Source organism: Ananas comosus, linkage group 18 (assembly GCF_001540865.1).
Source record: "Ananas comosus cultivar F153 linkage group 18, ASM154086v1, whole genome shotgun sequence".
Taxonomy (NCBI): Eukaryota; Viridiplantae; Streptophyta; class Magnoliopsida; order Poales; family Bromeliaceae; genus Ananas; species Ananas comosus.
Genome location: NC_033638.1, coordinates 892547 through 909949, shown reverse-complemented (window position 1 = coordinate 909949; position 17403 = coordinate 892547). Strand labels below are relative to the sequence as shown.

At 34.8% G+C, this 17403-nt stretch overlaps 1 protein-coding gene across 2 annotated transcripts; it reads left to right on the top strand.

The window, feature by feature from the left end:
* LOC109724460 (UDP-glycosyltransferase 87A2-like) lies at positions 11785-17275 on the top strand. 2 transcript variants are annotated; one of them, XM_020253296.1, is made up of 3 exons: positions 11785-12078; positions 12166-12556; positions 16204-17275. In XM_020253296.1, the coding sequence occupies exons 1-3, from the start codon at positions 11818-11820 to the stop codon at positions 17124-17126; spliced, it is 1575 nt and encodes a 524-aa protein (XP_020108885.1). In that variant the 5' UTR covers positions 11785-11817; the 3' UTR covers positions 17127-17275. The 2 variants fall into 2 exon arrangements, with proteins under 2 accessions (XP_020108885.1, XP_020108884.1); XM_020253295.1 differs by having other exon boundaries at positions 11785-12153; positions 12235-12556.

Here is a 17403-nt window from a genome sequence, read left to right as displayed (position 1 = left end):
ATCGACGCTCTCTTGCCTCCCCCCCCTTTCTTGTCCTCGCGCATCTCTCTCCTCCTCTGCCGCCTCTCGACGACACTCATCTTTCCGCGCCAATCAACCGGGAGTCGCACTGCGCGCTGCAAACTCAAGCGTGCGGGGGTCCTTCAGCGCGCGTTGCCAAGCTTGGCTTGGCAAGAAGCGTGATAAAAAAATATAGAGCAAGCGAAAAAAAAAAGACAAAAATTATAAAAGAAGAAAAAGAAAATTGCAAGCCGATTAAAAAAATTTTATGCTTTAAAAAAACGTTGGCAACTAATATGGATATAATTGTACTACTTAGTTAAAAGTACAGCTTTAAAGATGAAAATTATAATACTATTTAAAACGAAATAAACCTCTGAGAAAATTTACACGGTTTCCTCCTCTTATGCACCTCATTCAGATAAACGCATTACATAAGAGAAATTACACTCTTTAAACAAAGTACACTCTTGAGAAATTCACGTTCCTCTGCACTCTTGAGATGTAAACGCACCCTATTAAGAAATTTATACTGTCTCCTCATGTTGCATTGTTTCTTCCCTTGTGCATCATTTTTCTTATTACACTATTTCTTTAAACCGTAACACCTTAAGAGGAAAACATTCATTAATAAAATAAATAAAAATAATACTTGACACTAAACATGTCATTCTTGCAATTTTTATGGCCCTTTTTAACCCGTTGGATCTTAACTCAATGAAATAAAAATTAAACCTGATTGCAAATACAAGTTTTGGGAACAAAATAGAAAAAAAAAAAAAAAAAAAAAAAATAAAAAAAAGTTAGGACGAGTGTGCAATAACCTCATTTTATATAAATTAGCTCTACCACAAATCGATTCAATCTGAATCCGTCTCAAACCTCATACTCCTTTTTTTCGAAGATGATTGTTATTGAGCTCTATTATCTACTAAAACCAAACTTTGATTCTCATAATAGTCCCTAACATGAAAAGTTTCATTATTATCTATAATATAAATCTATAACTATATCTATATATTACATCTAGATTCGCAGTTTCAAAGCAACTGTGTTCATGGACTAGGGATTGCCGGCTCTGGCGAAGGGCGTTTCTTTTCTTTGTCAACAAAATATTAGAGCTTTTTTTTTTTTTTGTATTTGGCCTCCTAATAAGTTTTACTTTATAAATAGCCTTATCAAATTTATAATTATAAATTTGGCTCTATCTCTACCACACCGGCGCCACATCAACGCCATGCAAGTTGGAGCGAGTGTTAAGTTGAACACAGTGAATCATTCACCGTGTTCCGTACTTATATTCCCTCTATTCTTCTTTTCAATACCTATATTTTTTCGACACATATATATTTGTATTTTTTTCGGACACGGTGAAACATTCACCGTGTTTAGATATAGTAAATGAATTACCGTGTTCAACTTATTCCGGTACCTCCTCTTACTTGCGTGTGGCACTTACGTAGCATCTGCGTGACAGAAATAGAATCAAAATTATAATTATAAATTTAGTAAAATTATTTGTGAAAATAAATTTTCTTAGGAGACCAAATGTAAAAAAAAAAAAGCCCAAATATTTATCCAATTCTCCTCTCTCTCTCTCTCTCTCTCTCTCNCTCTCTCTCTCTCTCTCTCTCTCTCTCTATGTTGCTCCTCATTTTTGGGCAGAGGGTCTTAAGTGGTACCCTTTTTTTTTTCTCAACTCAATTTTTTTTCTCTCTTATTCTAAAAATTTAAATTACATAAATTTTTGCACATAATTTTTTATATAGTTAAAAATTACATGTATTAAATATAAATTCTAATTTTGTAATATTTATCACTTAAAAATAAGTAGTACACTAAAAAATAAAAGAGAAATTAATAGAGTTTAAGTTAATTATTTATTTTAATAAATTTATAATTACAAGAATGGCATGAAATATATTAATTAAATCTGTAAAAATAAACGATATATTCAACTTTTAAAGTCAAAATACCGTTGACTAACTCAAATCAAATAAATTGAAAGTTTGGATAGTGAAGATAAAATTTTAAAAAGTTAGATGGTCGATTCAAAATGTTATATAATTCAGAAAATTTATGTAAGTAATCTGTAAAAATAAACAACACATTTAAATTTGAAAGTCAAAATACCATTGACTAGCTCAAACTAAACAAATTGAAAGTTTGGATAGTAAAGATAAAATTTTAAAAGGTTAGATAGTCGATTCAATATGGTATATAGTTCAAAAAATTTCTGTTTGTTTTTACTTTGATTTTAATATCAAATTTCAATGCTAAATTTATAGTTTAATGAGCGATCAACTTTATGTTCAGAATATTTTAGGATATTCAAAATATGATTGTTCATTGATCACATTCAGTATCTTCTGTATTGGTCGACTTTTAATTTTAATAATTATGCATTCTAAACTTTATTAGATAGTTTAGTAGATTCTTTTCTCGAGTAAAATTACTATTTGAACAAAATTGATTAATGCTCGACACTATCTTCGTCTGGAATAAATATAAAAAGAATAAATTAGACTTTTGGTCTCAAATTGTAAGCATGACTTTTACTCTTCAAAATTTAATGTGATGCAATTTCTGTGCCTTATTGACACTTTAGTTCTCATACTTTAATTAGTTATAATTTTTTTTATTCGAACTATAAGACGTAATAATTTAGTCCCCAATTTTTAATAATATTATAAAAAAAATTTGTGATTTTATCTTTATCCTTTTCTATCCTTTTCTTATACTTTTACTGCAACAGCGGTTGCTTTTTCATTAGATTTTTCCATTTTTATTTTTTATATTTTTTACCTTTTCTTTTATTTTTCAGATGCTTTTATTGTTCCTTCTTTCTTCATCTCTGTTTTTTTTTTTTTTTAGGGAAAACTTCAAATAACACCCCTATAGTTTCGCACTTTTTTATTTTAGTACCCTGTGTTTTAAAGTGTATCAAGTTAGTCCCTATAGTTTCGCACTTTCTCACTTTAGTATCCTGTGGTTTAAAGTGCATCAATTTAGTACCATGTGATTTCATTTTTCTCTATTCGTCGGCTCCGCTGTTAATATTTCGTTAAATTATATACAAAAAACTTCAGATACCCCATCTAGGTTTATCGAGTATTTACTTTAGTATCCTTTAGTTTTAATTTTATCCTTGATTTTTTTTCCTCTGTTAATACTTCGTTAAATTATATACAAAAAACTTCAGATATTCTATCTAGGTTTATCGAATATTTACTTTAGTACTTTTTAATTTTAACTTTATTACTGATTTAACAAAAAAAATTACTGAAATGAATAATAAATAGAAAAAATGAAACCACATGGTACTAATTTGATACACTTTAAACCACATGGTGCTAAAGTGAGAAAGTGCAAAACTATAGGGACTAACTTGATACACTTTAAAATTTAAATCATAGAATACTAAAAGAAAAAAATGTGCCTGTATTTGAAATTTATATTTTTTTTTTATAAAATTAATCCGCCGCATCGCGCAGATACCTTCACTAGTTATAGCATCATAGTGCAATAAATTCATTCAAGAACAAAGCTATAATGGAGTAGGCATTGTTGGGAGTTACCTCTTTGCCGTCAGTCACAGAAGACACACAGCAGGCAGAGCATCCAGGAAATATCCTAAGCAGCTGCCAGCTGCCAGGCGCCAGCTGCATTGATTCCTCAGAGAAGCAGACAGACATCACAGACCCCACCCCTGCAGACTGCAGTAAATGCAAAAATGTAGTCACCAATTATGAGTGAGGCTACTACGCTATGGAAAGCACGGAGCCTTCCGTGCTTTCACCTCGTTTTCGATGTTGTGACTTTCGAATCGTCGATCGGCTCCGTTAAACTTGATCTAGAATATTTGGAGTATCTAGAAAATAAATTTTATTATTTTTCGATATCATTTGCCTAGTGATCGAATGAGCTTAAAATCAACAAATTTCAATAGCCGTGGTGAGCTGTTTGCAAGTTTAACGGTGTAGAAATATCCAAATCACGTAAAATTTTGATAGAAAATTCTTTATACTATATAAAACAAGATCAATATCTTTGATTTAAAATTTTAATGTCATATTATTACATTTTGTAAGATTTTTATTTTCAGCCATTGATTTTGAGCCCCTTCATTCATTAGGCAAATGATATCGTAAAATCATAAAATTTATTTTCTAGGTACTTCAAATACTCTAGATCAAGTTTAACGGAGCCGATCGACCATTCGAAAGTTGCAACATCGAAAACGAGCTGGAAGCACGGAAGGCTCCGTGCTTCCCATAGCATAGTAGCATCACTCCCAATTATTAAAAAATAATAATTATCTATATATTTTTCAAATTTTTTAAAATATCTTATTTATTTTTACTCTTTTTTTTAAATATATCTCTCCTATATTTTTTCTCTTATTTAAAAATAACCCCACGGTTAGTGTCCGTTAAGTTATTTTGAATCAAACCTAAATTAAATTTCAACCATAGTTACAAAATAATAAAAATATCTATTTTGTCTCTAATTTAAAAACAAATAAGAAAAATTAGTGACAGTAGAAAAGTATATTTAAAAATATAAAAAGTCAAAATACTTCTTTTGCCTCTAACTTAAGGGCAAAAAACAAAGTTGGTGACAAGGATATATTTAACAGAGATAACAGTTGTTTCTATTAATTCACTAGCAGAATTTAACTCTAAAAATATATTTGAAAGAATTTGGAGCCTTAAAAACGTGTTTTTAATAGTAGTCTTCTAAGAGCGATAAATAGGAAAGTCAGAAACTTTTTAGAGGTAGTATATAAGGAATTACCCCTTATAAAAAATGCTACATAGGGATGTAAAATCTTAACCCACTTATCTTAAAGTTTTTAAAGATTTTAAAATTTTTAATTATTAAAAAATTGCTAAGGCTAATAAAGAAATAGTAATCTTTGAATGCATAGAATGTAAAACTTATATTCTATTTATTGACGTAATTTTTAATGCAAGAGATAATAGAGTCAGTAGTTAAAGAGCAAATAGGGTTTTTGTGTTTGTGTGTGTGCGCGCGCGTGTGTAATTTAGCCTTTAGGATATGTTTGGAGACAAAACTTTATTTTAGAGGTTTTTCCCAAATAGTGTAAGGCATGCTTAAAATAGAATTTATATATATATATATATATAGTTGAGCTGGAATACTATCGATAGTAAACGAGCCGTTTTACTACCGATTTGTTTTCGATGATAGAGCTTCCAAATTGACGATCGACTCCGTTAAATATGATCTAAACCATTTAAACTACCTAGAAATCAAATTTCATACACTTTCAATATTGTTCTTTTATCCATCTAGTGAACAGAAAATGAATGGTTGAAAATGAATATTCTTTAAAAAATGACGATAGGAGTCTTGTAATCAAGATCAAGAGTATAGATCTTGTTTTAAATAGTTTAAAAATTGTATCAAAAATTGTACGATTGGGATGATTACAGTCCTCCATATGGTTAAGTAGTACTCCTAGGATTGAATGGCCTCCACAGGATAATAATATTAATCCAAAGGTTAGAAATGATTAAAAGGGTTTTGATCTAAGGGCCAAAAAGTAGGAAGTACCAGATCTTTTATATTTCCGATAGCATGGTAGCTCTACTCTCTCTCTCTCTCTCTCTCTCTCTCTCTCTCTCTCTATTTATATAGCTTGAAAGAGAGTACGGCCACTAAACTCTTATGAGTAAAAGTATAGAGCCTTCGTACTTAAAAATTATTTTTAATGACAGAGCTTCCAAATAAACGATTCATATCGTTTAAATATGATTTAAAGCATTTGAAATTTCAAAAAAATAAATTTTGTTATTTTTTAAAAGGTTATTTGCATACACGTCCCTGCAAACATAGTGAATTGCAGAAATATCCTTGCAAAACGGAAACTCCATAAGTTATCCCTACAAAAGTCTAAAGTTATGCAGATATGTCCCTGCCGTTAAGGACTGTTAGAAAATTTTCTTTAACCACAGTTAAAGTACTTAACCATGGTTAATTATAACGTGAATTTACAGTTCTACCCTTCTTCTTCTTCCTCCTCTTCTTCTTCCCTCTTCTTCGTCGCCGGCGAGGGCGGCGGCGGCAGCGACGGCGGCGACGATGGCGGCGACGACGAACCCTCTCTCTTTCTTTTCCTCCTTCTTCCTCTCCCTCTTCCCTTTTCTCCCTTATTCTTCCTCTCCCTCTTCCTCTTCCCTCTTCTTCATCGCCGGCGAGGGAGAAGATGCGACGGCGGCCGCGAACCCTCTCCCTCTCCCTCTTCTTCTTCCTCTCCCTCTTTCTTTTCCTCTTCCTCTTCCTCTTCCCTCTTCTTCGTCGTTGGCGAGGGAGGAGATGCGACGGCGGCGCGTGGTGACGAACCCTTTCCCTCTTCATCTTTCTCTTCCCTCTTCCTCTCCCTCTTCCTCTCCTTCTTCCTCTTTCCTTTTTTTCTTCCTCTCATTCTTTCTCTTCCCTCTTCTTCGTCGCCGGCGAGCTCGACCCGCGCCGTCGCCGCCATCCACTCCGGCGGCCCGAAGAGGAAGAGGAAGAGAAAGAGAAAGGGAAGATGATACTTTTGGAGGGATATATTTGTGAGGGCAAAATGGTCATTTCACAAGAAAACTGTTAAAAAATAAACAGTTCTCTAACAGATGTTAATCAGAGGAATATATCTGTATAAATTAGAACTTTTGCAGGGACAACTTATGGAGTTTCCGTTTTGCAGGGATATTTCCGCAATTCAGTATGTTTGCAGGGACGTGTATGCAAATAACTCTTTTTTAAAATTATAATAAAATTTATCAAGCGAGTATAAAATGAACGGTTAAAATTAAACGACCTACTAAAAATAGAGAATCGGATTCTTCAATTTAAGATCGAAGTTATTAATTTTTATCTAGGTAGTGAAAAATCTTTCTATCAAAAACTTACAAATTCAGACTCTTTTACACCATTAGATTCGTAAGTATTTTATACTAGCCGTTAAAAATTATCAATTTTGAGAACAATTAATTATAAGATAAAATATGTCGAAAAGTAATAAAATTTGATTTCTAGAAGTTTCAAATGTTCTAAATCATGTTTAATGATATAGATCGTCGATTCGAAAAATCTAACGTGAAAAATAGTTTAGCATACTATCTGCTTCATTTATTTCGTTTTAGAAATAAATTTTAGCTAGAAATATAAAGCAATTAGGCTTTAAACCTGGGACCTCAAGTATCCACCGTCAAATTTTTTGCTACTTGTATTATGAATGGTTGGTTATTCATAAAAATATAGCAGCCGAAATCAATCTCTCTCTCTCTCTCTCTCTCTCTCTCTCATTGGATGTCTTTGAATAGACAAACTAATGCTTTTTTGGAGAGAGGGAGTTGGAGACAAAATGGTTTAATTGTTCTACTCGCATTATAGGTTTTATCTTCTTTTTTTTAATCCCAAAATTACATAGAAATAAAAAAATTTTGTTGTATTTTATAATTCTGTAATATCAATTCAAACAGCATTTAAAAAAAAATAAAATAGCACTAATCAAAATATTCTGATACTAACAAATATTCCACTTTTTTACCAACCATCTCTAGCCCCCAGCAAAAGTGGTAAAAGAAAAGATAATTAGTATTGGAGGTTCTAAATTTGAAACATAATTAATTCATATTTTACCGACCGTCCGTAGAGCAAGTGGCAAAGGGCTTGGTGGTTGGTACCCGAGACTCAAGTTCGAATCCTAGTTAATTCACATTTCCAGCTAAGTTTATTTCTAAATGAAATAAACGAAGCGGGTAGGGTGCTATCTATNACGTCTCTAATTTTTTAAGTAGTAAAATATTTGATGATTGGTATTTAAAATTTTAAATTAAAAAAAAAATTATTTCATATTTTTAAATAAATTTATTTTTAAAAAAAATAAAATAGACAACATACTATTTTCTCTCAAAAAATAACATGCTACTTTTGTCTTAAAAAATAAGAAAAATTTTATTTGTACATTCTAAAAAAAGTATAGATCTTATCTCTTCTATCCTAGTATTTACAAAATATAATAAATTTATATTATTTAAAAAAAAGACAAGATAAGAAGTTATTCTTAGCCGTTAGATGAGAGAGTATAAGATATACGTACCGGCAACAGAATTCAAAAAAAAAATAAATAATTCTACTTCTACAATCGTAGAAAGGATATAGATCTTACACCTCATCCTACAATTTATAAAACCCCAAACTATTATTAGGGCCGTTTGGTTAGATGTAATTACAAATGTAGTGTAATTGAAGATGTATATAGTTGAAAATACAGCAATTGCAAGTACATACATTCTATTTGAATGGATGTAGTAAAAAGTGTTGCAACTACAAATAATTTGTTTGGTTGAATACAGTTAAGAAATAATTTTTAAAATTTTATTATTTTATATATATGATGATGAGATTACCTCCAAGGTAATAATAATAATAATAATAATAATAATAATAATAATAAGGAAGGTCAACTTACCTTTTCCTTAAAGTTATTCTCTCCAATTGTTGCGGTTGAAATTGCGGTCAATTTGAGCGTAATTTCAACTGCTGCAGTTGGATTTCCTTCTGCAGTTTTTACTGCAGCAGTTGAAATTAAATATATAAAACCAAACTACGTGCATGTGCAACCACGTGCAATTGTAACTATACGCAATCAAACGGTCCCTTAATAAAATATTTTTTTTATGTGATAAGTAGAGAATGATATCATTTAGATAAAAAAAGTATAAACCATACGCCTTACTTTGGAATGTATCAGTAGTAAGATAAATTTTATATTAGCCCTTGTGGTCCATCTCGTTTTCACTTTGCCTCTTAGTAGGATTTAATTTTTATTTTATCAAAAAATTTTATACGAAATAAAATATGATAAAGTAAAAAAAATTTATAAAAATCACGGAACAACATAACGAAATGAGCTAAACTATGACCGGGGCAAAGTAAAAAAGCTAAATTATAAGGGGCAATTTGAAGTTTATCCAGACAAATATCCCGCTTTTAAACGGAAAAATCTACCCATAGATATACACCCACCTATCAAAGGCGGGATGTATTTCACTTGTCTCCCTCTTAAAAAAATTTATAAATAATTCTAATAAATTTATATTTGCATATATAATTTTTTTCTTATCATGTGAGCGCCACGTTTGTAGTATCCCTGGTGGCCAGCAGCTGTAGATTACAGTATCTGAGGCTTGTCGACACATCTGGAGAGTGCCGAGACAAGTCCNGCAGCTCTGGAGAGTGTCGGGACAACTCCGAGTCGCGTTGGCACGAAATAGACGCAAAACGGACTCAGTGTGACGCGAGAGCAGAAAGTTAGTATTGAAATTTACAATTGCAGAATTTCAGCTTTTAGTACCTGTACCACCCAGGAGAGTACCGGTACCCTATATGTTTTTCTGAGCAGACTGCTCTCGGGTTGCATACTCTGCTGCGGGGTGCCGGTACAGCATTGGCTTAGTACCGGTACACCAGGATAGGTGAGGGGATGTTTAGTCTTTTGGCTGCCTCGTTGTTCTCACCCTTATCCACTCCCTTTATATACGTGTAGAGAGGCAGAGAAGGGGGTTTTCTTGTTGTGCCCTCTCTCTCTACTCCTTGATCGTGAGCAAGGTGGAGGACCCGATTGGAGCTCGGATCGACGCCGACGTCGCACCGGGAAGCCGTCCGAGCGTGCGTTCATCGTGATAGTGTCGTCGGGAGGCTAGGCGAGCACGTGATTTTCGCTTCTTTCGACTTCTCGCCGGTTTTGGATTAGCTTTTGAGGTGGGTTAATGAAGTTACCGGAATTTTCGGAATTCTTCCTAATTCTATGTGATGTCAGCATGTGTTTTTAGCTTCGTTTAGCATGTTGATTAGCTCAATTCATGAATTTGCATGCTTTTGGAATCTGAATTAGAGCTTAGATTATTAGCTAAATTATGCATGTTAGACTTAAATTTGACTTAGGAGAAAACTAACGATTTTACACCGTCATTTGTTCAAACTACTAGATTTAGCTCTAGGAACCGTAGTTTGTTTGTATCGCCGCAGTTTGTGAGCGGTGGATATCCAGAATAGTGTAGAATGTATTTACGCTCGTGCTGAGATGCCGAGTGTAATTTTACAGTAGTGTTCAAATTGTTACGGACTGTTGGGTGCCATTATGATTGACGATGGACCCAGTTTGCAGATTTTGCATCAGATTGTGCTGAGGGCACGTGGATTATGGTTGTTAGACTAGTAAGATCTTTCTACTTTGATTATAGTCTGTGAAAGTCTGATTAAGCTCAACAGAGACACACTTACATACTCGGTTGGGTAGCGCCCACGAGTACCACTCCCGAGTCGGGTTTTGTGCTTTTGCATTGGTGTCGTTTAGTCCTGGTTGGACTTGCTCTCCACGCACTGCTTAGTGTGGAGGTAGCGGTATAGCTTCGACAGGCGGGACAGGTGTGTTCACAGTTTCTGGGATGGGTATGTTTACAGTCCCTAGTGAGATTGAGTCAAGATTTCCATTTTTCTATAGATTGTTTGGGTTAGAGTATGATAGTATAGTGACATTTAGCTGTAAATTTGTTCCAGCTTTCCTTACTATCTCCGCTTACTTCTGTAGACTTAGTGGGTGAGCCGTTGAGGTCGGTAGCAGTACCTACTGAGGACTACTTCTTCTTGCAGTAGTTTTCACGCCCAGTTGTTGAAATGTTTTGCAGAGCCTTCTTCTTTGGCTGTTGCTGCTGCTGATTCGGACTGTGGAAAGAGAGTCGCGAGTTAGATCCCTTTCCAGTTGTTGCAGAGCTAGAGGAGTACCAGCTACAGGTAGTTGTAGTTTTTTGGGTTATTGTACATACTGATGCTTGTGTCTCGCTGGAGCGAGTATTTTGTTTACCTGGATGGGATGTATGTATAGTGAACCTCTGATGTTTATATATGTTTTATTTCGGCAGCTCTATACTACTGGTTGTAGTGTTGTATGATTACAGGTATAGGTACAGCTATCGCTTCGTATACAGGAAAAATTTCTATGTATACAGCGGGTTTATTAGCGTGCCCGGGAAAACGAGTAATCCGGAGCGTGACAACGTTCGTATTTTTAAATTGAACACAATGAATGAATCATCGTATTTAAATACGGTGATTAAGTTATCGTATTTATATCCACACTTTAGCCTTTTTAACTTAGGAACAAAAAAAATTACAAAGAGAAATACGGTGATCCAATTATCATGTTTAAACATGATTATTGAATCACTATATTCAACTTAAAAATAACGTTTAGGTGCTCGTGTGGCAAGAAGAGGGCTACTTGTGCAAATATAAATTTGTTTGAATTATTTATATTTTTTTGGACAAACTTTAATACCACCCTTGTTGTTTCGCACTTTCTCACTTTAGTATCCTATGGTTTTATTTTTCTCTTATATAAAAACTTCAAATACCCCATTTATAGTTTATCGAATATTCACTTTAGTACCCGTAACTTTGTTATTGATTTAACAAAAAAAAAAATAATGAGGGTATAACAAAAAGAGGAAAATAAAATTATAGAATACGAAAGTGATATATTTTAAACCACAAAATATTAAAGTAAAAAAAAAGTACAAAATCATAATAGTGGTATTTGAATTTTTTTTTAAGATGCTAAATGCCAAAAAAAAAAAAAANAGTTTAGTGGCTACAAATTAAACTTTCCATTTTGTATCGATTTGATGATTAAAAAAATTGGGTTGTTTATAGATCTGTGTGAAGATCACGAGATTAATTTACTTTATATGTGTGTGTGTGTGAGAGAGAGAGAGAGAGAGAGAGAGAGAGAGGTTGGTGGAGATGGCCCAATCCAATTCCCATCCCCACTCCATGGAGTCCACCACTCACCTCGAGAAGAGCAACAGCAACAGCAACAACAATGGCGCTTCTTCATCGTCTTCTTCGTCGTCCTCGCGCCCTCTCCTCCACGTCGTGGCCATCCCCTTCCCCGGGCGCGGCCACATCCACCCCATGCTCGCCCTCGCCCGCCGCCTCGCCTCCCGCGGCCTCCTCGTCACCCTCCTCCTCACCCCCGAGTGGCTCCGCCTCCTCTCCCCCACCACCACCACCACCACCACAAACCCTAACCCTAACCCCAACCCCAACCCCAACCCCTCCTCCATTAATGGCGACGAGGGGCTGCTCCGNACCACCACCACCACCACCACCACCACCACAAACCCCAACCCCAACCCCTCCTCCGTTAATGGCGACGAGGGGCTGCTCCGGCTCCGCGCGATCCGGGGCGTGGCGCTGCCCTCGGAGCGCGCGCGGGGCGCGGCGTACGCGGCGTTCGCGCGCGCCGTGCTCGCCGACATGGCGGCGCCGGCGGAGGCGGCGGCCGCGGCGGCGGGGGTCGAGGGGCCCGCCGTCGATCTCGTCGTCGCCGACGCCCTCCTCCCCTGGGCCCCGGCGATCGCCCGCCGCCGGGGCGTCCCCGCCGCCGCCCTCTTCCCCCAGAGCGCCTCCGTGCTCCGCGCCCTCCTTGCCCTCGGAGACGGAGACGGAGACGGAGATGGAGATGCAACGCACAATTTGTGTAAGTTCCCTCTCAATTGCTATTGTTATAAATATATATATATATATAATTTAAGGGTAAATTTTAGGCTAAATTGTGAAAAAATTCCTGTAATTTTTTTTTTTTTAGTTTTTCTTGTTTACTTTCAAAAAATAATATTTTATTTCCTCTAAATTTTAAGTTGATACATATATTTATAATCTTCCTCCCTCCTCGTCTTGGTTCCGTTAAGATTCAGTTATTATTTTGTTCATTTTTTATAATTTATATCGAAATATATTTTTAAAAATGATAGATCTTTGGTTATTTTGTTTTTTTTCATTAATGCTTTAATTTTTGAAAAATATTTCTAATTTTAAAAAGATAAATGTAAATTTTTAAAAATTAGAAAGTGAGAGTAAAATCGGATATTTACATAAGGATTTATTGTAGTTTATTTTTAATCCAAAAGGTTTCGTTTTTTATCTTTCGATATTTTAAGTTTTATTGTGCTAAAAAAATTCTATATAAAATAGGACGGTAAGTAAATTTTTTTTTTAGAGAAAATGATAAAGTGAAAAATACGTTATCTTTTGAGGACAAGGTGAAATTTTTTAAATTACAGGACGGTAAAATAAAAGAAAAAAAAAATCAAATATCATATCTATGGTTTCGCATTTTTTCATTTTACTATTCTTTGGTTTAAAATGTATCAATTTCGTTTCCTATGATTTCATTTTTCTCTTTTAATTATTTTTTGTACTTTTTTTTTTTTCGTTAAATTAGTGACAAAATTAAAATTAAATGGTACTAAAGTGAATTCTTGATAAACCTAGGTATCTCAAATTTTTTTTGTATATAATTTAATAAAATGTTAATGTAGGAGCCGACAGAAAGGAGAAAAATGAAGCCACACGATACTAAATTAATACACTTTAAACCACAAAATATTAAAATGAAAAAGTGCGAAATATATTTTAAACCACAGGGTATTAAAATGAGAAAGTGCGAAATACATTTTAAACCACAGGATATTAAAATAAAAAAGTGCGAAACTACATTAGTAGTATTTGAAGTTTATTCAAATAAAAATAATTTAAGCCACAGAAGAGGGACAATTTAAAGTTTACTCTTAATTTAATTATAGATATGCTTCAACATCATTTGGTATGATATAATTTTTTTTTGTAAATTTTGAAGTAAAATTTTATATAAAATAGAGTAAGTGACNAAAAAAAAAAAAAAAAAAATCTTATAAACCACGGACCCTATTAAGTTGGTATTCAAAATTTCAAATTTAAAATCTAATTATTTTATATTTTTAACTGAATTTATTTTTAAAAAATATAAATAAAATTGATAGTATGTTATCTTTCTCGTTTTTTAAAAAAAAATCTATAAATCTTTTCCCCTCTCTCTTGGATTGTAAACGACAGGGATTCGAGTACGTGAGTGGTTGATATTTATTCTTATTTTTACACTCAACAAAAAGTTACAAACTTGAATAATAGATATTTTCTTTGATTTTTCCAAATTTCATGTATTTACTTGCCTAAAAATATATTCTATTAGATAGAATAATTCAAAAAAGTCATACTCAGAATGGAGAAAAGGTGATATGGTTTTGGATAGAAAAGAGAGAATACTCAATCCTATCTTTTTTTTTTCTTTTTTTTTTTTGAGAGAGATAGGTAGCATGGTATCTGCTTCGTTTATTTCATTTATTTAGAAATAAACTTAGCTGAAAATGTGAATCAACTAGAATTCGAACTTGGGTCTCAGGTATCAACCACTAAGTCCTTTGCCACTTGTTTTAGGGACGGTCGGTTCAATCCTATCTTATTATAATGAAAAATATATATTCAGTAATAAAGATGAATTATTCACTTTTTCAAATATGTCTATATGTACTAATGTTCTAAACACACCGTATTTTGGAATAACGTTTCGACTAATTCGACCTCCGTTGTATCAGGTTCCTAAAAACTAGCGAATTATGTTTCCGTATCCGTACTACTGCTTTTGCTGTTTGGTACGGTCGAAATTTTGGCCCATCGATGGCCGAAGTCGATTACGAGAAAAAAAAAATTAGGAAAAATAATAAAATATGATAAAAGAAAACTTATTTTCGGAATAGGGCTACCACCTCTCTCATCTAATCTAAGTATATTTGATTGTTATACTATTTTTTTTCTTTTATTTAGTTTGCATATTTGAAAAATGTAATGAAATTTGATTAGTTTAGTTTTTTTCTTTTTAAACTAAGTTTGTACATTGAAAATGTGATAAAAATTAGTAAGTTGAGTGTTGGTATCTCTTTTTCTTTATTACTACTGTTGCATTATAAATATATTTTTTTAATTATATAGGGGTATAAATATATTTTTTTATTTATTATTATAATTTATTATTCATGAAGTTACCCGTGTATTGCGGCGTACTAATACTATAGAAGACAGAAGATTCACAAAGTAAAAATTTTAAATCTTTTTAAATTGTCATAAGACATTAACAAATAAAGATAATATATATTAACATATATACAAATAGAAGAAATGAAACAGATATATGTATAAATGTAACAAAACTTACAATTTCAATAAATAAATTATAAAAGATAGTAATGAAAGAAGCGGCAATAGAATTATTACTCCATACGCATCTTGATCGCATTGCCGACATCAGGGAGATGAATCCCCATCTCCATATCACCTTTGCGGCCATTGTCGACGTCGAGCTTCTTTTTCGTCACAGCCATGTTGATCCCGTACAGGTCTCTCCAAACCTACCACTTCTTTCTTCTTATTGACTCCAAACCTTTCCCTCGTGATGTCGCGCCGCAATCCCCGGAACCTCAATTTCAGTCCACAAATAATTTAAAAATAGCAAGAGAAAAAAATTTAAAAAATTATAAAATATAAATCTTTCTTATGCGCCAAAAAAAGGAGAAAAAAGAGTACGAAGAAATCTTATTTTATTTATTTTTTCTTATGAAAGCAATTTGTTTATATGAAATTGGCCTGTGTGACCACATTAATTGGGAGGTAAGCTGATGGGTGTAGAAATGGGGTGAGACGACGAAGCATCAAAAAGTGAGAAGAGAGGAGAAGGTAAGAATGAAGGAGAGGCTACCACGTGGCAAACTTTATGGAAAATAATGTATAGATATAGAGATATAGATGAGTAGAGAGCTGTATAGGAGATAAGTTTACTAGACGTTTTGGGATTCAACAATTTTCGGTGGAACCAACACAAGAAGTGGAGAACTTTAGCATCTATGCCATTGGCTTTTTGCCAAACAACTAAACAAGTAGCAAAACTAGGGGAGCTTCACTTCCACAACTAGAGAAACAAACGGCGGCAGAGCAGAATTATTTTTCACATGAACCTAAAAAACTTCACCTTCAGTGAAATAACTTCAGTTCAACCGAAAATTCACTTCAACCTAAACAACTTCACCTTCAGTGAAATAAACATGGCCTTACAGCTCTATTTGGGGCAGGTCGGCGCAGAAGCGAATTTTTGGTATATCTTAGGGAGTAACATTACAACAGTGATTACAATCCTTGAATTAACATTTCTCTTTCAATGTATTTATTTTTCTTCTCATGATGATACAGTGTGAGCTATATATATATATAACCAGTGCTGTCTGTTCAACATGCATTGCATGTGTTGCAAAACAACAGGTGATCAGGAAGAGAGGCTGCAAGCACTGAAGTACAACCCCAGGGGCTCATCCCCTCACCTCCCAGACTTCACCACCCTGTGCTTTGGCCAAAGCATGCACACCACCTTCCTCAACATCATCTCATGGCTCCCCACTGCCCACTCCCTCCTCCTCAACTCCCTCCATGACCTTGAGCCCCATGCCCTTGCCTCCCTCTCCTCCATACTCCCCCTCCCCCTCCACCCCATTGCCCCCTCCTTCCCCCACCTCCCCACCAACACCACCACCAACAACAACTATGATGCATCCCCACAACCCCACTACTTCCAATGGCTCAGCTCCCACCCACCGAACTCCATCCTCTATGTCTCACTGGGCAGCTTCCTCCCCCTCTCAAAGCAAGAGGTCAAGGAGCTTGCCCTAGGGCTGAAGTTGAGTGGCCACCCTTTCTTGTGGTCCATGCGCACGGAGGAGGAAGATGATGATGTTGGTGGTGTTGCTGGTGTTGGAGAGAAGGGGATGGTGGTGCCGTGGTGCGAGCAGTCGAGAGTGCTCTGCCACCCTTCGGTCGGGGGCTTCCTGACGCACTGCGGGTGGAACTCGACGCTGGAGGGGCTCTACGCGGGCGTGCCGATGCTCACCTATCCTTTGGTGTGGGATCAATACCCCAATAGCAAGATGGTGGTGGATGAGTGGGGAGTTGGCTTGAGAGTTAAAGAAGATGATGGTGGTGGTGTTAGGGGGGAGGTGGTAGCTGAGCTTGTGAGGAAGGTGATGGACTTGGAGGATGGTGAGAGCAAGGAGATGAGGAGGAGAGCAAGGGAGCTCAAGGAGATGTGCCATAGGGCTTTGGAGGAGGAGGAGGAGGGGTCTTCAATGAGGAGCATTGATGCTTTTGTAAATGATATTGTAATGCATTGTAAGGGTGGCAAAAGAGGATAGTAAATGGATTATGTGAGATTCTTTTTTCTTTTTTTGAAGTTGGTAAGGATGATGATTTCCTTTATTATTCATCCATCATATGGCAGGTATGGTAAAACAGGAATTAAAGGAGATTTATAATGAATAAATATCCTTAATTATCTCACAAATTACTCTTTTTTCTTTTTCTTTTTTTTTGCCTTGTTGTTTGCTACCTTAGGCTGATATTTCACCTTTTGGGATCACCATACTTTCAGGGTTGGTGGTGGGTTTTATGCAAATGGGCAACAAAAGGGTG

Bases quoted from the DNA above. Each gene is read 5' to 3' on its own strand.
- LOC109724460 (XM_020253295.1), top strand. From the start codon at position 11,818: ATGGCCCAATCCAATTCCCATCCCCACTCCATGGAGTCCACCACTCAC. The intron at 12,557-16,203 runs GTAAGTTCCCTC...GCAAAACAACAG, and splicing joins AGATGCAACGCACAATTTGT to GTGATCAGGAAGAGAGGCTG.